This window comes from Gracilinanus agilis, chromosome 4 (assembly GCF_016433145.1).
Source record: "Gracilinanus agilis isolate LMUSP501 chromosome 4, AgileGrace, whole genome shotgun sequence".
NCBI classification, from domain to species: domain Eukaryota; kingdom Metazoa; phylum Chordata; class Mammalia; order Didelphimorphia; family Didelphidae; genus Gracilinanus; species Gracilinanus agilis.
This window is the reverse complement of record NC_058133.1, coordinates 371,034,054-371,060,095: the sequence shown is the minus strand read 5'-3', so window position 1 is coordinate 371,060,095 and position 26,042 is coordinate 371,034,054. Positions and strand designations below refer to the sequence as shown.

Here is a 26,042-nt window from a genome sequence, read left to right as displayed (position 1 = left end):
TCCTTCCTCCCTCTTTCTTCCTTTATTTCCATAACTTATGTCTTAAAATCAGTACTGTTTATTGGTTCCAAGGCATAAGAGAGGTAAAGGCTAGGCAATGGAGGTTAAGTGATTTGCCCAGGGTCACACAACTAGGAAGTTATCTGAGGTCAAATTTGAATCCAGGACCTTCTGCCTCCAGGTCTGGCTCTATAGCTACCAAGCTACCTAGCTTCTCTGACAATAGCTTTTTAATTTATCTTGTTTTTTTCTAGTATCTCTCCATCTTTCCAGCAGCTGCCAGATTAATATTTCTAAAGCACATATCACTCCTCTTACCTAAGGTTAGGAGTGACAGAAATGAATTCAAACCCAGTCCTTCTGATTCTAAGACTAGAGCTTTGAATGACCACATTTTGCCTTTTAACTCCACTATGTGAATAGAAGCCTCTCAGATGCCAGCATCATACAACCAACTTCTTGTAAAGAGGAAAGCTTGGTGATAAATTATTTTCCTTTCTGCCATTTATGAATAAGAAGTGATCTCTAACATGGAACATATTACTAAGAGAGAGAATGAGAAATGTGTTGTTGAATGAATGAATGAAATGTTGTGAATTCAGAGTATAATTTTAAGACTTCCTGTCCTTCTATAGCAGTAATGTCAGTAGTTCAAAGTGTCCCTTCAAATTTGCTATTGCTGGGGGATATTTAAAGACCTTCTTTTTAATAATTATAAAGAATCTGGGTCAATGAGTTGGACCCAGAATTGAAAAGGAAAAGGTAGGGCGCATTCTAGTTGAGAGATTGCAGAGCTCCTAAATGCAGAGTACTCCCCAAATCCATTCCTCTTACATTAATAGTTTCTCAGGGATATTACATGCTAACCAATTGGCAAACATTTGTTTACTGCCCATCATGGTCCAGGTAGTGTGCTAGGTGCTGGGCATACAAAGAAAAGTGAAAACAATTCCTGCCCTCAAGGAGCTTACATTTTAGTAAGGGACACAACATACCTTCTATGCATTATAGGTATATACAAACACATATGAAATAGGTACTGGGTGGTGGGGAAAGGGAGGAAAGTAGGTGGTCAATCCAGAAAATCTTCATGTAAATGGTGGCAATTGAATCTTGAATAAAATCAGTGATTCTAATAAATGGAGGTGAGGGAAGAGTTGCATTCCAATCATAAGGATGGCAAGTATAGTTATGAAGAGGAGAAATGGAGTGCTCTGCATGAAGAACACATGGGAAGTCTAGATTAACCAACCATAGAATTCATGAAGGGGAGGGAAAGTTAGGTTTGAGCAAGGTTGTGAACTGCTATAAATGCCAAAGAGAGGAGTTTATAGAGGCTCCTAACTGTAATAGGAAGCCATTCGAGTTTACTGAGTAGGAAAATGACACCGTAGGACATCCTCTTTAAGAAGAAAACTATAGTACTTGGGTGGAAAATGGATTGGACTAGGGAAAGGCTTAAGGAAGCAAGACCAATTAGGAAGCTCCTGCAATGTTTTAGGAAAGAGGTAACGAGGGAGGGTTGTGGTTTTGTGGGTAGAGAGAAGGGAATGAATGGGAGAAATGTTGTGAAGTGTGAAACAACAGTAATTGTGGAATAACATTCTCAGATAAATCAATATTACAAGGAAGCCAAAGGGCAAAAGAGAGATGCCTGGTAGGTTTAAGTTGGCTAAATCATCCTGCTAACAGCATATGACAAGCATGTGAAAATAGTCTGTAAAAGTCATCATTGAGTGTATGTATGACAAGAAATGGAGATGGGATTGTCATGTAGTTAGAGCGAGACAAAACAGAACCTAAGGGCAAGAGAGAATCAGAGGAAGGATTCTAGCACATTGAGTCAATACTGTACAGAATGATGAAAATACATTAAAGATCTCACAGGATAAAAATGCAGACAAGGGGGTTCTGATCTGCATAAGTAGATTACCCACAGAGAGGAATGTAAGGATTGTTCACAGCATCAGAATAAAAAGAATCTCTTCCTTATATGTTTATAGAAGTTTAAGATTTTTTTCATATGCTGAGTTTTCTTAGAAAGAAGATACCTGTACTTGCCTGTACTTCCATCTCTGGATTTTCAAAGATACAAGTTAACATTTTTAATTTTTTAAAGAAATTATAAAATATTAATATTTAAAAATCCAGTAATTGGGAATAGAAATGTCTTTGCAAATCTTAAATGGACATTTGTGGGAAATACTTAATATTCATTTGACCAATATTTATTAAATATAAGAACTTTAAAGGGGATGAAAAGATGAATAAGACATAAGTCCAGCTCTCAAGAAGCCTATACTTTAGCAGAGAAAATAGCTATAGTTGTATATATGTAGGTATATGTATAGTGTACACAAATAGCTAAAATACAAAAGTGAGTATGATAAACACATTTTCAAGTATTCGTATGTTGTCTTGCAAGTTCTGAGGAAGGACAGATTGGGGACAATCAGGAAATACTTCAGGGACAAAAAGCCTAGTATTGCTTTTCTCCTTTTCTCAGTACCAGACTCCTCAGCAGTGTCCTCATGGGGTACCAGGATCTTCATAAATAGTGGCCAATGCTTGATGGTATCTATCCCTTTCCCAGTATGTAAAGGAAAGCTCCAAGTGTCTTCTTGAGACCTCATGGGCTTTATGTCCCAAGATTCATGTTCTTCTTCTCTTTGTGCTGTTGGCAAATATCTTGTTTATCCATTGAACATAGTAAGCATCTAATTGAAATTAATGACATAATTAGTAGAAACTGAGATTAGAGAAGGTAAAAAAAAGGGGGGGGGAGTTAAGGAGAGAGAAGAGAAAGCAAATACTCAAAGGCAGCAGTGGGGAAAGATGGAAATTCCTGTGGTGGCCACTAGGTAATTGAAGTAAGTCAGGAGGACCTAAACTGAGTACTGACTAGATATCCAAGTAAGTGTTGTTTCAGAGTAGTCATCTTGGGCATCTTTATTACAATGATGCTATCATATCAGTTATGAAAGCAGAGATTTTTTTGTATTTAATTGTAATTTATAGAGGCACTAAATGTATATGCAGCAGATAGAGCACTGAACTTGGAATCAGGAAGATTCATCTCCATGAGTTTGAATCCACTTACTAGCTGTGTGACCCTGGGAGAGTCACTTAACTCTGTTTGCCTGAGTTCCTCATCTGTAAAACAAACTGGAGAAGGAAATGACAAACCATTCTAGTATCTTTGCCAAGAACATCCCAAATGGGGTTAAGAAGAGACAGAAATGACTGAAAAATGATTGAACAACTGAATAGAGGCACTAATAGTGATAAAGACCTGGCCCCAGTCAGGAAGATCTGGGGATTCAAGTTTCTCCTGGAAAAGTCATTTAATCTCTCAATGATCTACGCACTTCTCTATGACATTAAACCATACAGCAAGTATTCATCTACTTTGGCAGAGAGTTTCTTCAATTGAAATTCCCCATAGCAATGACATTATAAAATAAATATGATTTTTAGTGCTGAATTTAGGATATCATAATATTTTTATGTGATGATCTAAACTTAAGGTTTTTAGTTCAATATTTTATGTAGAAGAAAGCAAAAAAAGAAATCAAGAAACAGTCATATTTTTAATTCATCACAACATACTTTAGACTTTGTCTTTCTTTGCACTAAGTGACCTCGATCCCTCTTAGGACCAGATAATAATTGAATGCAAAAAATTTTGATAACCTTTCAATGCACCTTATTTCCAGGACTTTTCATGGTAATGCACATCATTTGGAGAATAACTGTAGTTGATGATTACATCCCGATCATGATAGCTGGAGGCTTTTAAGGCTTTTCATTTTTATTTTTTCCAACAAGTTTTTGTGGGCTATGTGCCCACATTTAAAAACTAAGGCGCTTTTCGTTGATTAGAACTAAAACCTTAGAAAGTTAATCCAAGGGCTCTTGATTTCTAATCAAATTAATTTTTTTCAGACTTAAAAGTTATGGGTCATTTTAAAAAATAGAGAACATTTTTGCCTCCTTTAATTGGCTGTTTATTAGAGAAAATTAGCAACACTTTCAATTACATTTATAGTTCTCATTCCTTTTTTTCTTAGGGAAATTTATGGTGGCTATTAGTAACTAATGAAATCAAAGGAAAAAGAGGTTTCTCATATGTTTGCATCCTATTTGCATTTCATACTATTTGCATAAACCTGATTATCTGGCCAGTTTTCTGAGGGTTCACCATGGTAGGTAGGGTTGGGCCAGCAGGCGGTGCTGCAGGCCTGCCTGGGAGGTACAGATTGGGGGATTTGTTGGAACAACTACAGCCCGCAGGCAAACTGAGAGAACCCAGCCAGTCAGTGATTTGAGTCCAAGCTGGGGGCAATATTCAAAGTGAACAGGGAAGAGAGCAAAGAAGAACTGAAGCTGGTAGTAACAGATCCAGGGGTTGGTGGGAAGGCTGGATGCCACCAGAAGGCTGGATGCAATAGTTAGGTGAACAAGTTGTCCCAGCAATGCCTTGCTCTCATGTGAAACTATTTAAGGAGACTGCCAAGGACCAACTGGCCCTGCTTTAAAGCATCCTGATCCACTCAGAGATTATGCATTTGTCCTCGAATAAACTTGTATCCATTTTGCGTTTATTTTGGATATTTGTGTATACATTTACTGATGAAATAAAAGCTTGTTGCACCAAGTGCCTGATACAGTGCCTGGTATATTGTTGTTTCATTGTGTTCAGCTCTTTGTGACTGCATTTGGGATTTTCTTAGCAAAGATAACTGGAGTGGTTTGCCATTTTCTGTAGCTAATTTTACAGACGAGGAACCGAGGTAGAGTTAAATGATTTGTCCAGGTTGCTTGGCTTGTAAGTGTCTGAGGCCAGATTTATACTCAGTAAGATGTCTTCCTGACTGTGGGTCTGGTATTCTATCCCCTAAGTCACCTAGCTGCCCTGTGGGTGCTTACCAAGCGCTTGTTGATTGATTCTTTCTCACTACATGGCTTTAACATTCTAAAAGATAGGTCTGCTTTGCTTTATACAAATCCAAGAGATAAAAACCTAACTCACCAAATAAATACATTTAGCAAATATATTATTCTACTTACAAAAAGGTTCTTTAATTTTTTAAATGATTCATCATGAACTTTCTTTAAAAATGCTCTTCCTAGTGCAATTAAAGTATGAATTTAGCCATAAACACTGAATTACACACAATTTTTCAGGAATACATTTATTTTTTACAACAGAGTGCCCTTATGCCAAAGAAGCCAACTCTATTGCTGTTCCAAGTCAGATAATAGTATTTTAGAACTTTTAAGATATTATAGTTCTAAGTCTCTGGGGAGGGGGTGGTCTAAGGATATGTAATTAAATAGTATATTATCATATTTACTTGCACAATTCCCACTTCCTTCCCCCTTCCCTCGATATTTTCTTTTAAAACAAACCAGGTGGGAAGAATTATATGAACATCTGTTAATAACTTTCATTAATCCTTATGAGATTGTCTCACTTACTTATAAAAGACCAGAAACTCAACCAAAGTTACATCCTAATCTGTCCCTGGCCAAATTCATTGGAATCTAGAACTCCCGACACTTCTTTCTCTTTTTATTCTAATTGAGTATTCTCTCACCTGGCAACCAGTCTTGAAATGGACTGTTATTCTTAAAGCTGCTATAGCAAAGTAGGGGAAAAATACTGTGTGGGAAGAGAAAATAATTTTTCTTAATCATCTTGAAATAGGTTAAGAGGAAACAGTTGCATTAATAGGAGAAAATATGCAGGGACAGACAATATGTGTATGGATCCCTGCTTGATTTCCATATAGGCTACTTGATTTAATGTCATTAAGATCTGAAACTTTTCAGAATACACAGAAATCCTACTATGATGGTCTGTTTTATGAAGTTTATAAACCACAGCTTTGTTGTGTTCTGTTATTTGTTTATTTATGTCATTTTTTTAGTTATATTCAACTCTTTGACCCCATTGAGGTTTTCTAGGCAAATATATTAGAGTGGTTTGTCACTTCTTTCTCTAGCTTATCGTATAGATGAGGAAACTGAGGCAAATGTGACCCATTCAGGGTCACACAGCTAGTAAGTTTCTGAGGCCAGATTTGGATGCAGGTTTTTCTAGTTCCAGGCTCAGAACTCTATCTCCCTATGCTACCTTATTTCCTCTGGGATCTAGAACCCTTTATATAGCCCAACACTACTTCCTCATTTTTCAGATGAAAATCTGATGTTAGAACTGGGTTTCAGAGAAGATAAGTGACTTTGTCTAAGATTACCTAAATTCTCTGATTCCAAATCCATTTCTATTACCACTGTATTATTCTGTGATTACAAGTCTCAATGAAAAGAGGATAAAGGCAACCTAGGAAGGTAGTGTTCATATGATAGAAAGAGCATCGGTTTGGGGAGTCGGAGGTCATAGGTTTAAATCCTGGCTCTCATAATTCCCACCTTTGAGATCTTGGAAAAATCACAATCGATTGGCTCCAGATTCCTCATTTGTAAAACTGGTGGTAGGCTGGGCTGGGGAGGAGGATCAGAAGTTCCAAAAGATTCCAACTAGCTCTAAATCCCAAGAGATAACATGATAACCTGAGATGCCTTGTCCGGTGCCCAATCTTTGGAAAATAGTTAGAATCTGTTACGTGTGTCCTGACCTTGCCAGCATGGCTCTAAGGAGTCTGTTGAGAAAGTAATGCAACAGTTCTCAAATATTATTAGCTGATGGCCCCTGGGGGGGTGCCAGAAGGAGAGGGGTACCTCCTTAATGAAGGGTTTCTGATGGATTTCATTTTGGGAGAGAGGCAATGCCGGACATTATAATGGGGCACAATGGAACTAGAAGGCAGGTTGACGTTTGTTTCTCTCATGGTGTGTGTAGGTATTGCATGAGGGCAGAGGGACCGACAGAAAACCTCGCAATCCAAGTTAAGTATAACATATGATATTTCGAGCTGGGTTCTTACATATTTATGACAATTTCACATTCTAGGGAATAGGAAAGTCCAGACCTAAGAAAACTAGAAAAGAATCCAAATAGAATATTATCTCTGGGGGGTACGAATGTTGCCTGCTTCTGAAAGCTTTGCCTTTAAATGTACTTCAGACATACCCTCAGAATAGTCATTAAACTCCCACAGACCTACACTAGGGACATGTAAAAAACAGCCAGGATAAAGAAGAAGATATAGTCTTAAAAGCTTACCTCATAAACTTAAACTCAAGCCTAAGGGAGCTGTTTCAAATGTACATAGTAATACTCTCTGAGCTCATCTACAGAGAATGAAATTCAAGCTCACTGCAAATATAAAGGCCATTTAATTATTCTCTCAGAAGTGATTCAGTCAAGCAAGCATTTACTAAGTACCTACTAAGTGCCACATACTGAACTAGGCAGACTGAGAATACAGAAAGAAAAAAAAAAACCAAATCCCTGTTCTCAGGAAATTTATATTCTACTGGGAGGAAATAGCACATTCACAGATAAGTGCACACAAAAATATATTAAGTAATTTTGAGGGCCGTTAACAAGTGGGACAACTAAGTGGCACAGTGGATAGAGCGCCTAGCCAGTAGTCAGGAAGACCTGAGTTCAAATGTGGCTTTAGAAATCAACTATGACCCTGAGCAAGTCACTTAACTCTGTTTGCCTCCATAAATGAGCCAAAAAAGCGAATGGCAAACCACTCCAGTATCTTTGCCAAGAAAACCCAATATGGGATCATGAAGAGTCAGATTAGACTGAAACAACTAAATAAGAAAATCCAAACCCAGGAGCTTCTTGTAGGAGATTCTAGTTGGATTTAAAGAGATCTAAGGAATCCAAGAGGCAAAAAAGAAAGGAGAACATTCCAGATATGGTGGACACCTTGTACAAAGTCACAGAGATGGGTAATGGGATATTATCTAACACAGTGATGGGCAAACTACAGCCCCTGCGCCAGATGCAGCCCCCTGACATGTTCTAGCTGGCCACCTGACATTATTCCTAATCTGACAAATACAATGAGTAGGATACAGTACAATGAAACTTCAAAAGAGTTGCCTTAGAAACAGACTGACAGATGAGCATTTCCTTTCCTTTGCCCCCTCTTTAAAAAGTTTGCCCATCACTGGTCTAACAGGAATAGCGAGTGAGCTGGCTTGATTGGAATATAGATTGCATGAGGAGGCATAGTATGGACTGGAAGATTGTAGCCAGGCTGTGTAAAGCTCAAAATGGCAAACAGGTGAGTTTGTATTTTATTCTAGAGTAAATAGGGAATGGTTAACATTTTTTTGATTGGGAGTGACATGATCTGTCTTTTGCTTTAGAAATATCAGTTTGGCAGTTGTTTGGAGGAGGGGGAGATTGGAGTCATGATGGTCAATCAAGAGGTTTTTTGTTTTGTTTGTTTTTATAATAGTTCAATTGAGAGGTAGATGGGACAGACAATGGAACTGGAGTCCAGAGAAGCTATGTAAACCCTGAATATTAGGGTTTACTACATGATCTTTCTTCTGTCAGGTGTCACAGGCTTTCTTATACTCTAATTTGAGGCAGTTAGGTGGAATGATTATCACATCAGAGAGACCCAGGTTTGAAGCCTATTTTAGACACATAGATTTATGTGGTGCTTTAAGGTTTACAAATTTTACAAATCTTTCTCTGTACATCTTCACAATAACCCTGCAAGATAGGAGCTATAACCCCCTTTTTACAGATCAGGAAACTGAGGCAGACAGAAGTTGTCACTTGCCTGCAGTCAGAGCCAGTAAGGGTCTGAGGTTGTTTTAGAACTTAAATTTTCCTGACTACAAACCTGGTTTGGGGATAATATGTTTTTTCTCATTGGTAGGAGAAATAAAAAGAAAAAAAGGAGAGCTTGGTTTCTTCATGCCAATGTCTCTCTTTCATCATCTTTTTTCTGAATACATTTTCCTTCCTTGTCTGCTAGCAGCTCTCTTTAGCTGCTGTCTACAATGGGCAAAAATACACATAGACTTTCTAATTCTGCCAAATTTCAGTGGGAAGTATTTCTTCCTTCCCTGCTCACACTGATGTAAGCTAACACAGGGAAATGCTTTCAAAGAAGTTTGGCCAACCATATCACTGCAAAGACCAGTTGTAGGAACAGGTGAAGTTTAGCTTGGACAAGTGGGAGCATGGTAGGTCTTTGCACGGTTGTCATACTAGAGATGCATTAACTTTATTCTGGATGGCACTGGACTAGAGGTGATGGATGAAAACTGCAGACAGTCAGTGCTAGGCTCAACATAGATAATGAAAAGCTGCCCCCCAAATCTGAGCAATTTGAACATGGGATGAGGTGCTTTAGAAGACAGGAGCTTCTCCTTCACTGAAAGTATTTGAGAACATGCTTCATGACCATCTTTCAGCAACTGGGGAGAGGGAATTTCTCTTTGGGTACAGATTATACTCAATGATTTATGAAGTTGCTCCCAATCTCAAAAACTTCTGTGAGTGGCATTTCTCACAAATAAGCAAGGCCCCAGGAAATCACAGTGACTTATTACACATGGCATAGTTATGAAAGCTAAAGAATGCGCTAACAAAAGAATGGAAATTTTAAAATAATGAATCACTTGTGATTTGTTATTTGGTCATGCCCAACTCTTCACGACCCCATTTGGAGTTTTCTTGGCAAAGATATTAAGTGGTTTGCCATTTCCTTCTTCAGCTCATTTTACAAATGAAGCAAACAGGGTTTAGTGACTTGATCAGGGTCACAAAGCTAAGAAGCATCTGAGAATTGATTTAAATCTTTCTGATTCCCGGTGTCCTATCCATTGCACCACCTAGCTTCTCATTGTACCTGAGGTGATATACATCCCTTTCCTTTCACAAAACCCATCTCTGATGTTAACAATACTTGTATGATCCAGGATATAGCACTTAAATCTCCCTGGGCCTCAGTTTCCTCCTTTATAAAAAGAGATTGGACTAACTGGCCTCCAGATCATCTACAAACATCACAGACCATTAATTCAGCATCAGAGGATGTAATAACTATACCTGCTTGTCCTAGAACAAGCCATCCAACTTCCTTGGGCCTCAGTTTCTTCCTCTGTAAAAAGAGAAGGTTGGAATGGATGGCCATTGAGTTCTATCTCTGCATCTTAGTATCTGTGATCCTCAACCATTTCAGCATATTTGACCTTCTATATGGCTAAGAGAAGAGGGAATATCTTGGGTGAAAAGGAGAAATAGTGCAAAGAGAGTTTTCTACTAAAATGATCTCTTTCCCAGAGTTATAAAAATATATGCAGACTTTCCATTTTCATCAAATGCCACCATTACTCTGTCTCACAGTCCCAGTTACAGTGCTCTCTTTCTCCATGAGTCAATGAGTCCATGAGCACATGCCCTGAGAGTCTTTAGATTCAAACCCACTGAAATCCAGCAAAGTTGTATGATAGGAAGAAGCTTCTCAAATAGGAATCGCTCTCTTCCTTTTTCCTTTCTTGTAAAGAATACACTTGGTTTCTTCATGCCAATGTCTTTTTCTCTCATCGTCATTTTTTCTGAATGCATTTCCCTTCCTTGTCTGCTAGTAGCTCTCTTTAGCTGCTGTAGAAATTACATTTTTCAAGTGTGTCATGTATAAGTTAGCTGTCACTGTCACAAATCATAGAAGTTGTGAATGCCTTGAGAAGGCAAAAGGAATAAAGGGAGAAGAGGCCCATAAGGTTTTTCCTACTCCAAAACTATCCAGGTATCACAGACACATTCATTTCAGGGGCTCAAAGTTTGGGTAATTGATACTCCTGCCAAGAGGAGTGGCTGTCAGTCAGTCAATAAACATTTATTAAGATCCTATTATGTTCTAAGCACTTTACTAAGCACTGGGAATACAAATATGGAGAATAGACTTCAAGAAGTTTCTGATTTAACAGGGAAAGATCATAAAGATAAAGAAGCTGAAAAGCCGTGGGAACAGAAGAAGGAGGAGGGTACCCAGCTTTGAAGCATGCTGGAGTTCAGTCCAAGGAGTGAAAGCTTGTGGAAAATGAAGAGATGGCTATTTGGGAGTTTTCTTTAAATGGAGGCTAAAATTTGTACTATCAAAACCCACTGGGGGGCAGCTGGGTAGCTCAGTGGATTGAGAGCCAGGCCTAGAGATGGGAGGTCCTAGATTCAAATATGGCCTTAGACACTTCTTAGCTGTGTGACCCTAGGCAAGTCACTTTACCCCCATTGCCTAGACCTTACCACTCTTCTGCCTTGGAGCCAATACACAGTATTGACTCCGAGACAGAAGGTAAGGGTTTAAAAAAAATAAAACAAAACCCACTATGTTTCAAGGGCAAAAGAAAAAAAAAAGAGTAGGAATCCAAGACTGGGAACATAGGATATCTCTGAGAAATACCTTTTGAACCGGTCTGAATGCAAGGAAATGGTGTGAAATCTTCTTAGTACCCTCAGTTTACAAACAGTAATCAGAATACAAAGGACTTGACAGCAACACATTCAGGATTCCCAGACCAAATCATTCCTATTTCCACCTTTGATGATCATATAATAGGTTTCATTATCATGAGTGGAAAAAGGTTTCTAGGAAAATTAGCAACTTCTTCTCCACCTTTCCCTCTTCTCCTTTTTTCAGTCAATTCTGATTAAGGATAGCTCGGATTTCAATGAGACTCACTTTATTTTCAGAATTGCTGCAGAATGACTTAAATAGATTCCCCGAATACATCACGTTAAAACAGCCTGTCCAACGATTTATCTGAAACAGGTGGCAGGGAGGAAAGCTAGTGGAATTCGACACTGAAAGGACCAAAGGGGCGGACATGACGAGTGGATGGGCCCCAGCTGTTAGAAATAAATAGTTATTGTGCATAAAATGGTTTGAAAATGAAAAAATGTATAATGTTTAGGAAGCTACAAATCTAATCTATCTTACAATCTTTAATGGAAGGAAAAACCCATCAGCTTGATATTTTCCTTTATCCCTCGGTATCGTCCATTTCTAATGATGGAGGGGAGAGGGAGCCCCTCATTTCTCATTCTTCGCCTAGTCTAACTTCACCATCTGTCCGTGTATGGGAACAGGACTTCTCCGGATGATACAACATTATACAACAGAAGATTGTCTATTCTTCTCACTCCTGCTGTGAATGTACACATATTCGAAATTTCTTGGGGGTCCAACATACATAAACTGAGGGCAATTCAAAAGATAAGTCCCTTTGCCCTAAGTCATTAGACATTCATTAAAGATCTATTATTCAACGCAATGTGTCAGGCACTCTGGGTAAAAAATGTCCTTGGTCATGAGGAGCTTACAATCTAGCAAGGGGAATATGTTAAGTGCTTAAATAAGTATTATACTAAACAAAATAATCAAAGTTGCCAGAAAAGCTTGAGTGATTTGAGGAGAGAGGGATTATTTTTAGCTGAGGTGATCTGGAAATGTCTTAGAGAGATAGTAGTACCTGAGTTGGGTCTTGAAGAAGGATATGATTTAAAACAAAAAAATCCTTACCTTCTTTCTTAGAATCAATAATGTGTATTAGTTCCAAGTCTGAAGAGTGAGAAGGGCTAGGCAATGGGGGCTAAGTGACTTGCCCAGGGTCGCATAGCTAGGAAATATCTGAGCCCAGATTGGAAAGAGGACTTCCCATCTCTGTGTCTGGCTCTCAATCCACGGAGCCACCTGGCTATTCCCAGAAGGATGTGATTTCAGTAGAGGCACTTAGATAAAGTGATATGTGGAAAGATGGCCCTAGAGGCAAGAAGTCCTGAATTCAAATCCATCCTCAGACACTTAACTAGATGTGTGACTTGTGCAAATCATGTAACTGTTTTCTGACTCAGTTTTCTCATTTATATAATGGGGAGAATAACAGTGCCAATTTCCAGGGTTATTGAGACAATACAATAAGATAATACCTTTAAAGTGTCTTACAGATCATAAGGTGTTATATAAATACTATCTATCTATCTATCTATCTATCTATCTATCTATCTATCTATTATTATTATTATTATTATTGAGTTATCAAGCAAGGGGCATAAAGAATTTTTAGAGGTGGAAGAGGGTAAAATAAGAGAAAAATTGAACAATCTAATTTGACTGTCATTAAAAATGAACTTGAAATGGGCTTAAAATCAGGAGAGACATGGGTTAGAATCTGTCCTCTGACACTTTACCAGCCATGTGAACATGGAAATATTATTTAATTTCTCAGATACTGGAGATCCTTGACTGTAAAATGTGTATGTGTGGATAATACTATTTGCAGCTATTTCACAAGGTTGTTGTAAGGATAAAATGAGATAATATGTGAAATGGGTTTGGCAAAACTAAGCTAGATTTGTAATTAATAAATACCATTTTAATAGTCCATGTTATTATATATTTTTGTTCAGTTGTTTCAATCATGTCTGACTGTGACACCATTTGGATTTTTTTTTTTTTTTGGCAAAGATAATGGAGAGGTTTGCCATTTCCTTCTCTACTCATTTTCCAGATAAGGAATCAAGACAAACTGGGATAAATGACTTGCCTAGGGTCAAATAGCTAGCAAATATCTAAGGGTATATTTGAACTCAGAAAGATAAATCTTCCTGACTCCAGGACCAGCACTCTATTCACTGTATCATCTATGCTCCTCCATATTATTATATAGCACGTTGATATATATATATATATATACATATATATGTATATAGATATTTATTTAAACCCTTACCTCCCATCTTGGAACCAATTGGTTCCAAGGAAGAAGAGTGGTAAGGACTAGGCAATGGGGGTTAAGTGACTTGCCCAGGGTCACACAGCTACAAATGGTCTGAGGCCAGATTTGAACCCAGGATCTCCCATCTCTAAGTCTGGCTCTCAATCCACTGAGCCACCCAGAGGCCTGCCACATTGTTATTCTTGATGAGGGTGGTGAGATAGGCTAAGTTGGAAGCAGCCAATCAAAGAGTTTATCTTTTGTTCTATTGGGCTAATTCTACATTGGGCAATGAGAAACTGAATATTATCGCGCATTGTTGTGATATGGTCAGATCTATGCACTAAGATGATTGCTCTAGGGATAGTATGAAGGATGAACAGGATTATGGCAGTCTTGGAAAGATATGAGAGTATATATTAGGTTAAGGGCAATCGGAATGGAGAGGAGGGAATAGATGAAAGAAACATCATAAAGGTAGAATCAATCAAATTTGGCAACTGAAATATACCTTTATTGAAACAAGCTAAATGTTTAATGTAAATCTTAAATAAAATCTATTCCTTCCTGAGCCTGATTTTAAATATAAGTGATATTTGTAGACACTTTGTTATTCTAAAAGATGTGAACCCTTAATCTTTCTCTCCCTTAGGGAATTTGAAAAATTTCTTGTGATATTTCTCTTTAGGGTTTCAGTCAGAATAATCTTTTAAGTCAAAAGAAATGATGTGCCAAGCAATATCCTATTGTGAGGCATTAAGTATGTTAATATTTATTTTATTTATATTTAAGTACCCTATTACGCCTAATGCTTTTAGCTCTCTATACTTGTTGCTTCCACTAATTCTCATTCATTTCTTGACTCCTTGCAATATGAGGTCTTAACAACACTCGTTTCCTTCAAGATTACTCATGATTATAACTATAGCAATGATTTCTCGGTATTCATCCTTCATGACCTCTCTATAGCATTTGACCCTGTTGGTTATCCACTCCTGGATCTTCTCTCTCAGTTTTCCTGGCCCTGTAAAGTCATGGTGCTCTTTCTGTCCATCCCCTTTCTCCTTCTTCTCTTTATAGGTTTCACCATCTCTGTCTCATCCTTTAAGAATAGATATGTCCCAAGGCTCACTCTCAGGACCTTGTCTGTCTTGCTAAACACCGAAGCTTCTGTGAGATCAGTTATCACCTCTATGCAGATGATTTCCAAATCCATATAATCAGCTCTCTTCTCTCTCCAGAGCTTTATTCCCACATCAACAGCGGCCTGCTAGACATCTCTACCTGGATGCCTAAAATCACCATGTGCAAATTGGAATTATTTGTCTACCTCCCAGCTTCCCTGCTTTTGTTAAAAATAGCATCATCCTTTTAGTCACCCAGGCTTGCAACCTTAAAGTCAGCTTTGACCTTTTACTCTCCTTTACCCTCATCCTCACTATACATTCAGTTCTCAATTTGATTCCGTCTTCAAAGGCTCTCTTCCAACATTATGTGATGGATGCCTCATGCTATCAAGGTGATGAGCATATAAAGGTGGACTAATTTCTCAAGGATCCTACAAATTAGCAGGAGGAAAGCTGTGTATACAAACAACTGTGGAAGAGAAGATGGCAGCCAAATAATCTAGTATGACCTAGTGATAGGCACCTGCTAAGGTTTTGGGGTTTTCTTCAGCGGAGATGTATTAACTCTTGGCCAAATCCCGCATTTGGGCATATTTTTCTCTGTAACTGTAGAGGCTTAAGCTATTATCTTATTACTACAGAAGTAATAAAGTGTGAAATGGACTAGAAATTGAAAGTGAAATAAACCAGCTCAGTTTAGATATTTAAGCTTCAATCAGAAAAGTAAACATATAGCATGAATAGTGAAAAATTCAACCTTGATAACTGTATGGGAATATTAATGATGATAACAGTTGACTGACATTGATACTGCAATGTGACGTGTGCCATATGCTTTATAATCCTGATTTCTAATGAGTCTCACAGCAAACCTGTGAAGTAGGCACTAAAGGTAACAGATGTTCATTGGGCAGCAAGGTTTAGGGATTGTCTAAATAAGTATTTCTTCATACAATTAACAGATTCCCCAAAATTCCATTTTCCATCAGCAGCTCTGCTCGGCTTTGACTCTGCAGAACACCATGCTCTGCCTTAGAATAAGAGAATCACCTACAATTTCATGATCATGGAAATTGACTAAAGTTTTTTTAAATGTATTTTTATTTTATTGATTAATTAAGAAAATTTTTCCATGGTTACATGATTCATGTTCTTCCCCCCTCCCACCCCTCCTCCCATAGCCAATGAGCAATTCCACTGGGTTTCACATATGTCATTGATCAAGACCCATTTCCATATTATTAATATTTGCACTAGGGGTGATCATTTAGTTGACTAAAGTTCTGATATTTAACACTTTATCAACTCAGCCTTTTCCTTCAGATCGGGGCTGGAAGATGGAGATTTAAAAAAAAATTAAATTCATTTGTTTGTTACATTGAAATACCCAGTTAAATCCCTTCCTCATTAGAGAAGGCATCATTTGATAAAAAATAAATATGTGTATATATATCTTGGGACAGGTAGGTAGCTCAGTGGATTGAGAGCCAGACCTAGAGATGGGAGGTCCTGGATTCAAATCTAGTCTCAGATACTTCCTAGCTGTGTGACCCTGGGCAAGTCACTTAGCCCCCGTTACGTAGTCCTTGCCACTCTTCTGCCTCAGAACAAGTGCACAGTATTGATTCTAATTTGGAAAGTAAGGGTTTAAAAAAAAACTACTGTATTTTATTTATATTTATCAGTTCTTTCTCTGGAGGTAGATATATATGTCATTCTTCAGACGATATTTCTGTTGCTGTACAAAATGTTCTCTTGGTTCTTCTCCTTCCACTATTCATAATAATATTTTATTTTTCTCAATAACATGTAAAACAATATTTAGAGGGTGAAGCTTTAAACTCTCATCAAAAGCCTTACTTTCTAGAATGTTCACACTCTTCCCCATAACTCTATTTTCCATTTGCAGCTCTGCTTGCCTTTGAGACCACAGAATACCATGCTCTAATTCAAGATACCTACCATGCCTGCGGCTACCTGCTCCTTTTCCCAGTTTTCATTTTCCTTTTGTGAGATGTTTTTATCCCCTCATTTGGCTGTCTTAAGGGAAGGGACTGTTCCTATTTTTCTTTTTTGTAACCCTAGTGCTAAGGCACCAGTGTTTGGCACATAGTAGGTTACAATAACATTTTTTAATAGAATGGAAAACTTGAGAGAGAGGAAATATTTTTTAGGAAAGGATTTAAGAATCTGTGTTTAGTGATAACCCTGGTATACCATGTGATGTGAATGAGAGTATTAGTACTTAAAGAATTTATGACTTCATTAGCATGAGAAACTCTTGGTGAGGAAATACTTTTCATGGAGGTATCTCACAACTTCTTGTAACTTAGATAAATCTTAGGGAGTTTCTTAGAGAGAAAAAAGTTTAATCATATTCCCATGATTATATAGTTAGTGTCACAGGCAAGATTTGAACCCAAGTCTTCCTGATTGTCTAATATTCTATCCACCATATCCTATTGTATACTGAATACCAACACTGTGAAAAAAATAAAGGTAGTGGTATTGTTCTCTGTATGTATCTAAATTACTATATGCGGGAATTTTTCAAACTGGATATAGGTTGAATTTCATCTATTTTGCTCCCAAATTTGCCCAACCACACTTTATCCATGGGGTATATTGTCTCTCTCATCTACTGCTTCCCTCTGTATTTGGACCAGTATTTATGGAGTTGATCAATATATTTCATTCATCAAATATTCATAAAATTTTATTTATCAACATATTCATCAAATAAGAGTATTTTTGGACAAATTCTTTGAGAAATACTGCTTTGGGAAATACTAAGCACTTTTGTTTATTTAAACAAAGTCCATTTAAAAACAAGCCCTTGAAAGAATGTAAGCTGTAGCTCTCAGTTTAACCACTAAATAATCCTTTTAGTATCAAAAAATTAAGAAATATCATGCAAAGTAACAATTTAGTTGCTTGTCTTCTCAGAAAAGGGGATAACATATGAATGAACTCAAAGCCAAGTCTTCCTTAATTAATTAATTAACCTTAACTAAGGTTAATTAATTAATTAATTAGGCTTAATGAATGTGGTTAGATCTGAACCAAGAAAAAATATTAATAGAAATGCCCAAGTCTTAGAGGATATAATGCTGGACGTGGAATCAGGAAAACATAGGTTCAAATCCTGACTCTGACACTTACTATTGGTTTGGCCCTGATCAAGTTGCCCAACTTCCCTGAGTTTCAGTTCTCTCATCTATAATATTAGTCACACTTACATCACCAATTTGTTGTGATGTTCAAATGATATAATAAATATAAAATATTTCAGAAGTCATAATGCACTACACAGAAGTGACAGAATATTATTAATTAGTTAATAGTATTAATCATTTTCAGATTATTATTAATAATGCTTTTCTGATTTTTAAATGGAGTTTAAGTAGAAATGTTCCTGGGAAAATAACTATTTTATTATTCTTTCAGATTTAGTGTTCTATGGATTACAGAAAGGTGGAAAATAATCATCATGATTACTATTCCAGTCTCTTTACAGATAGATATTACACATTAACATCTTAATATACGTGTTGTTGTATCCGTATGGAATCTCTTGAAGACTGGCTAATGTTGAAATTCAAGTGAACATTGCTAATTAGAAGTCAACCCAAAGAAATAACCCTAGACAATGGGAGTAGTGAAAGAAAGAGAAGGCTCTCACTTACCTGCACACTGGTCAGTGTGGTATACTGGTAAGCTTTGACTACCAGGTAATTTGCTTCTAGATCTATGATCCCAAGGATCATGTATTTCCACCATCTTCGCCTCAAAATTGCCAGCAAATTTTCTTCTCCTGGATCAAAAATATTTAAGTAGAAATGAATTAGGTTTGGGACTTAACATGCATCACACATTTAGAAAGGATTCTAATATTTTGCAGCATTACATTTTCTGACCACACCAAATACCTAATGGAGCAAATGAATTAGAGTGTCAAGGACTCACAATTTTGACTTAGTCCACAATTTGTCTTGTATATATCCATTCTCCAAATTAGTTTATAAGCCTGAGAAGGATGAGGCAGGTTATTAGTTTGCCATGGAAAATAGTTTCTCAGAAATAAATGGAAAAATATCCATTATATTACCTTGCAATGGGATTATAAGATTTATTAGAAAACCTACATAAATCATAGTGAATACAAACATATCGTGAGGTTTAGAATAACTGTAGCAAGAATGGCGGAAATGAAAAGAAATATCTTTGAGGGTTGAGATCTTTCTTTTCCTTTCTGTCATTGGGTCTTTCAAATATACTAAATTGCCTCCTTTTGGTTTGAAACACCCTTTCTGAGCACGTCATGCTGAGTAATCCTTATAGTACTGATGCCTCTTTGGAATCAGTACATCTCCTGAAAGATGAAGAAAGAAGGTAAAATCTCATACCTAGGTAGCACAACTACAGAGCTCTGCAACAACACTACAGAGCTAGGCAGCCTACTTTTGGTATGTCATGATGTAATGGAAAGAACACTGGAAATGGAGTGATTAGAACTCAGTTCAACCTATTGGATTCCTTTTGATGAGAAAAACCAATGGATAAATCTAAAAAGAAGAAATGAAAAGAATTTTTCGCAAGATTCAAATGAATTTTCTTTTCAATTTATTAAGCATTTACTGAGTATCTACTTTGTGCAAAATCCTATGCTTTGTCAATATGTAGAGAACAACTCTGAGGTTTGAGAACATTTTCTTTGTCTTATGTCTTATCAAGTTTGGTCAAAACAAAGTAAAACAAGAAGAATAAGAAATCTTGAAAAAATTTTCCTGGTGTTTGGGGAATTCCAATTGTTTAGAGGAAATTTAGAAATGCCTTACACTCTTTTGGAAGTTTTAAAAGATAATTTATGAATTTTGACATTGTTGTCTAGTGTATATCTATTTAGACACTAGGTACAAAAAATAGCTTCTAGAAAATGCCTTGCACATAAACGACAAATCAACATCTGCTGACTTGAATGCTTAGCTTTTATGAGCTGAATATAGTGTCCGATATTTTATGACAATGACTAAATTTTTGTCAGCCCAATCAGGGAGAGGCTTTCTAGTTAATACACTTTAGCAGACTAGAGCCAAGATGGCTGGTCACAGGGAATAATGTCCAGCAGGGATCATAGTAGATCATGAAAAGTAAGCAACCCTTATGGAAGAGAGATGGAGAATAAAAGGGTGAAGGAAAAGTATAGATCTACACATTATTGACATCGTCCGAAAACAATGGGGGCTCTATAACAGTGAACCTTCCCTCCACACGTGAACCTTGGCCACATATATTCCCTACATGTTTGCTCTTCCATGAATATGCCCTTGCTATGTCTGTCCCAAATGTATGATTTCTAAGCCAACTCACACTGTCCAATAATGGCGTTTGGATTTAAAGGAGAGTGTGATCTAGGTATTAGACAAATGCTCCAATATTAAATTTCTTTATAAGCTATTTTACTGAATAGTTTTATTTCGAACTAATTGTGTTTTCTCACTAACAAGTGAAAGTAAACATATTGAAAGTCAGTTTATGACTTTCAGGAGTTGCAAAACTCCAAATACCTTTTGGGTATACCATTTGGGGCCTTCATTATAGATTGATTTATTCAACATTTGATAGCATTGGTTCTGGAAAAAAATTCTGAACACATATGAAAGGTTGAAAATAGAAAAGAAAACAAATCCATGGCTTGTTATAAAATTGCCATTAGCCTGATTAATTCATGCAATAAATAGAATATAAAGTTTGCCAAAGTAAGCACACTCTGATAATATCCCAATAGACAGTGCAGAAATTATGCATCCACGCAGTTCTCAAGCGTCTGTCAATCAACAGAAAACATTATATGGGCCCAAAGGAATGGTTAATTTCCCTTATGTTCTACTAAAGATGAAGCCTGTAGTGTGTGAAAAGCTCAAACACATGTTCTTGCATTCCATTTTCACTTGAAGCACCTGAAGTATGTAATGCACTCATGTAGCACTATAAGCCTAGGAGGTGAGAGAATATCTTTTATTTCAACATAGGCATGAAAAGGAATGTTTTTTTTAAAGTGCCACCTCGGGACTTAACTGTATGGTTCCCATTAACATGGAAGCATGCTGGGTCATTAAAATCTTTCCGGGCATATTTAAGATGAACTCCTAAAAGCCATGCCAGAATGCTTCTATAGACTCATATGATGAAAATCCGAGATATACCAACATAATTGTGGGGAATTTCCTAAAACTTTGAAGGGGAAAAAAGAGGCTTTTCTCTTGGGAAAAGATAATAGAAGAAATAATGAAACCCAAAAGATGGAAAGTTGGGATTATGGGTTCGAATGTTAAAGACATCTTACTTCTAAGTGGGGAGCAAGATACTTAATCATTCAAAAATATTCGTACATTAATTCATTAAGAATATTTATGCAACATCTATGATATGTAATGCATTGTGCCAGGTACTTCAGGAGAAAGGCAGATATCTGTCCACAAGGACAGGGAAAATAAGATATGATCAGGACACAAATAATTAGGTTATCTAGAAAAATACAGTAAGTACAGTAAGAGAGTTACAAAGGACCAATGGAAGAGACCACATATAGGTAGGGAACTGAGAAAAAGTTCCTTATGGAAGTGGGCTTTTGAACAATTTTTTAAAAGGCAGCACTTGTCAGTGAATCATTGAATATTTAAGTACCTTTCCTATGTGCCAGACCCTGTAATAGACACTAAAGATATAAAAAAAAAAGTTTGTGTCATCAAGAACCTTGTATTCTACAATAGAAAATAGTATGTGAGAAAAAGGTATTTATAACTATACAAAATAAATAAAAAGTAATTTTAGGGGGAGGTACGAGGAATGTTCTCATAGAGGAGACAATACTCAAACTAAACTCTGAAGGAAAACTAATGTCCTAAGAGGCAGAGATGAGTAGAGTATGTATATCAGACAAATGAAGGTGGTATATAGAGAGAGGATTGAGTATCAAGTGTAAGGAATAGCAAAAAAAAAGTCAGTTTGGTTGGACCATAGAGATCAGTAAGGAGAAGTAAAATGTATAATTAAGATGGAAAGGCAGATAGGGGCCAAATTAGGAAGGACTAGACATGCCAGACTAAAGAGTTTATATTTCCTTGACAGATAGATTGGATTTTAACAGATAGAATATGGTGGACTGCTGAGAAAACATGAGTACAAACATGGAAGAAAGAGAGCTGGGGGTCTTGTTGGGGAATAGCATGATATTCAGTTTTTCTAGAGCTGAGAGATCAGACATGGGAGTAGCGAGAAATAGGTCTAGAAAGCATAAAGGGACTGAGAAGCCAGGCTAGAGTTTGGATTTGGTTTTGTCCATAATGGGAGTCATTGAAAGTTTTTTCAGCAGGATAGAAGCAATGGGAAAGGAATGGTGGGGATAGACTAGAAAACTATTACAGCGGAAAAATAGTCTGGACGATAAAAAATAAGCAATAAATTATGATTTTTAAAAATTTTCTGGTTTTATCAGAACAAAAATTTGCCACATGAAATGTGCTGACCACTTAGAAGAGAGATAAGTTGGTAACAGTTTCAAACACAAGATTCACATTTTATTTTGCCATTTATCTGATGTGTAATGAGGCAGTTGATATACTTTTGCATGGGTAGGTGGGCTTTCCAATTCACATGTTTTAGTATCTGAACAGAAACTTTTTTTTTTTTTACATTTTTAGGGTCTATTACAGTGTCTGGCACATAGGAAGGATACTTAATGTTTGCTGATTCACTGATTCAATCTATATCTGTCCAGTCTATATCTGCGTGTTGTATGCTCATGCGTGCATGTGCATTTGTATGTATTAGGGGAGAGAATCCTATTTTTTAGATCTTAAAGAGGATCTCTTAGCAGTGAAGACTTAGTGCCTCCCTTGATCAACCTAGCTTTAAAACAAAATATGAATGATAAGGCTAAATGAAAAAGAGCAGGGTTTCTTTTTAAGTTAGAAGGTGGCATTTGACGATTGCCCAATTTTTAAAATTTTATTGGAGAATTGTTATATGCTGTGTTATTAATGAAAGTACTAACAATCCTAGTACCTTGTGTGTTGCCATTTATTTAGTGGATATCCAATGACTCTTTGTGCAATGAAGGAAGAAGGAAAGAAGGAGGTTTTTCAGCACAAAGACTGTAACAGTCCACATTCCATACAAAATTAAGGGTTGGAGTCATGAAAGGTCTCCTAATAACACTGACTCATAGTGTTCTTGCTAACACATTGAGGTCACCATGGGTCACTAGAATAGAGAATTAGAATAATTCAAGAGTATATTAGCCAAGGTGCCCTCTTCTAGTGGAACAAGAGACCCAATTATTCTTTTGGTCACGTTTTTCATGGAGGGCTTTCACCCACAAAGTGATCCTTTGCATTTATGCCAATTTTGTGCATAACCAGAGGCAAGCAGATACTTCACTTAATAGTCACCATCAAAAGAGAGAGATACCATACAAGTCAGTTGAGGTGCCTGGTTTCAATAGACCCATGACTTAAAATTTCAGCCCATTTTGGCTATCCCTCTTTTCTAGAATTTTGAAGGAAATAGCTAATGATAAGGAATTACTATAAGAAGGATAACTGATGTTGGATTAGACTTAGAATTTTAAGTTTTTCAAAGGCTGATGATTCACATTGTTGTTATTCATATGAGGGAATTGAACCTCTCTCTCTTTCTCTCTGTCTGTCTGTCTCTCTTACACACACATACATACACACTAAAAAGAGAATGAGAAAGTAAAATGGACCTATCTGGCTAATCCAAAGTAAAGAGTAGAATGCAATGGAGCTTAAAAAATAAAGAGTAAATGAAGTTTGGGAATAAGGACTTTTGGTAGCACAAGATAGGGAAAATGCTCTTTTGGCTGAAAAACAAGTCAGATCACAGCATTTTAGAGTATCTTAAAATGTATTTTCTGATTATTTATTTTGGGTTGTTTTGTGTTGACAGTGCTGCTTTATAGAAAAAATCCTATTTAAAAGGGAATCCTAGAGGTAAACTAAATATATATAAAAAAAACTCAATTCTTAACTCAAATTATGTAAGATTTAACAAATTTCAGATACTAGGACTTTCCCAAATAGTCATCAGAATTATTGCTTTTATATTAAACCCAGACCTGTAAATGGGATAAGCAGTTGTATGAGAAAGAAAAAGGGAAGTTCACCTTAGAGGAACTAGGGATTGTGCAAGTAAACCTCAGGAACAGTCAAGGTTTCCCTGCCTAAGCATTACTGGGAAGAGGGAAAGGAAAGGAGTTGAAGACATGCTGGACAGCCTCTGGAGGAAGAGCTGGGTGAGAGCAGAGGGGAAGTGCTGGAGGAGTTTGACAACAGACAATGCCATTAGTAGCAATGGGATGGGGAGGGGAGGAAGTACCTCCAGGGAGATGCTTTAGAGATGTTAAATATTCTGCCCTAGGGCAAAGACATAGCTATCCTGTCCAAGGGAAACTTGAACTTCAGCTGGTGGTTTTGACAATGGCCAGTGCCTCTTGCTTTAGTCAGTGATAAATACTCAATGAAAGCAATCTAGGAATGAAATGATCCTTTTGGGATTTACTCTGAATTTTGTTCAGTAAGAGTCTTCCTTATCTATCTGGCCATTTCTTTTGTGTCTCCTTTATTTCCTCCTCTCACCCACTAAAAGCAGGTAACTCTCAGGGCTTAATCCTTAGTGCTCAATATATTGTGCTAAGGGTTCTGCAAGGTACTTGATATCCTTGATCACATATTTCAGAGTTGTGGACTGGGTAAGACAAATGTGACAAATTCAGAACTGCTTGAATGAATAAATCCAATGTTGTGCTTAATGGACTGATGTCAACTAGAAGGAATGTCTCTACTGGAATGTCACAAGGATTTATCATTTAGTGCTCAACATTTTTACAAAAGACTTTGATAATGGCATAGATGGCAGGAAACTGGGAGAGATACTCAGCTTATTGGATATCAGAATCAATATTCTGAGGGATCTTAATAGCCTAAAACAAAGAGACGAATATAAGTTAAATATGAGGGTAATTATAAAATTCTCTATTTTGGTTCAAAAAGTAGATTGTATAAGTACAGTATAGGGGGAAGATTTGGATTGACAGTATAATAAGAAAGGCTAGGGATTTTCAAGGACTTTAATATGATTCAAACGGTGAGATACAGTAGCTCTAAAAATTAATGTCATCTAAGGACGACAGAAAGAATAGTATTCAGCAAGAGGGATTATCATAGCCCTACCATACTCAATCCTGGTTAGAATACATATGGATCATTTTCTCACCAGAAGTTTCTTATACCACAGGTTTGGACCAAAGTATCCATGTATGTGTATATAACTATATACAAAAACATATGTGTGCATATGTATACATGCATATATGAATACATGTATATTTATAGAATATATCTATTTGTATATATGCATATTTTGAAAGTAGCAATGCAGCATAAATGAATGAATATAACAAATATATCATATAAAGTGAATATATATTCATCCAAATATATACATATATATGCAATGTGTTTAATATAGCTATGTCTATTCCAAAAGAGGCAATGACACATTGACTTGAAACCCACAGAAAGTTCGAGAATTAAATCTTATCTCTGACTCTTATCTGTGTGACCCTGGGGAAGACACCCAACTCTTTTGAGTCTCATCTCCTAAATTTTACACGCATTGTGATCTGCATTGATGTCTCACATGTATTAAGGTATTGTATTAAGATATTGTTGCCCATGGTCTGCAGTACCTTTAAAAGCCTTGCTGTTTGCTTAGAGGTGGGAAAGTATGTCCTTGGTGGAATCTGATTCTTTAAAACAAAGTTGGGTGTCAGAGTTCGCGGGCGATTTTCTGGAAGGTGAATAGCAAGGACATGAGAAGGGCTTGTGACTCTTACTAGTTGGATGGTCATGTCAGACCATATCAATGGAAAGCAAATTAATACATAAAGGAGAAAGTGGCAGAGCTAAAGCCACTGTGGAAAGGTGCCTGTCTAAAAAGGAATTCTAACTTTGGGATTCTGATAGCCATTAATTTTAAGCCAAATATGTCAGGAAAATGGCGGATTTTGGGCTTACTTACCTGCCCAGTAAATGACTTAATAGGGGGTTGATTTCACTACTTTCAGGTGGACAGTCCTTGTAGAATGAGAAAGAAGTAAATTATTCTAGCTGAAAATGTGAACCCTTCAGCCACCAGGGTCTCATGAGCCATGAATAATAA

At 36.9% G+C, this 26,042-nt stretch overlaps 1 protein-coding gene across 1 annotated transcript in view; it reads right to left on the bottom strand.

The window, feature by feature from the left end:
• The window catches only part of SLC35F1 (solute carrier family 35 member F1), a 524,228-nt gene that overhangs the window by 89,758 nt on the left and 408,428 nt on the right, over positions 1–26,042 (bottom strand). Inside the window, exon 3 of the mRNA XM_044674423.1 lies at positions 18,482–18,609. Within this exon, the coding sequence (XP_044530358.1) occupies positions 18,482–18,609 (128 nt within the window). The remainder of the gene's footprint in view (positions 1–18,481; positions 18,610–26,042) is intronic.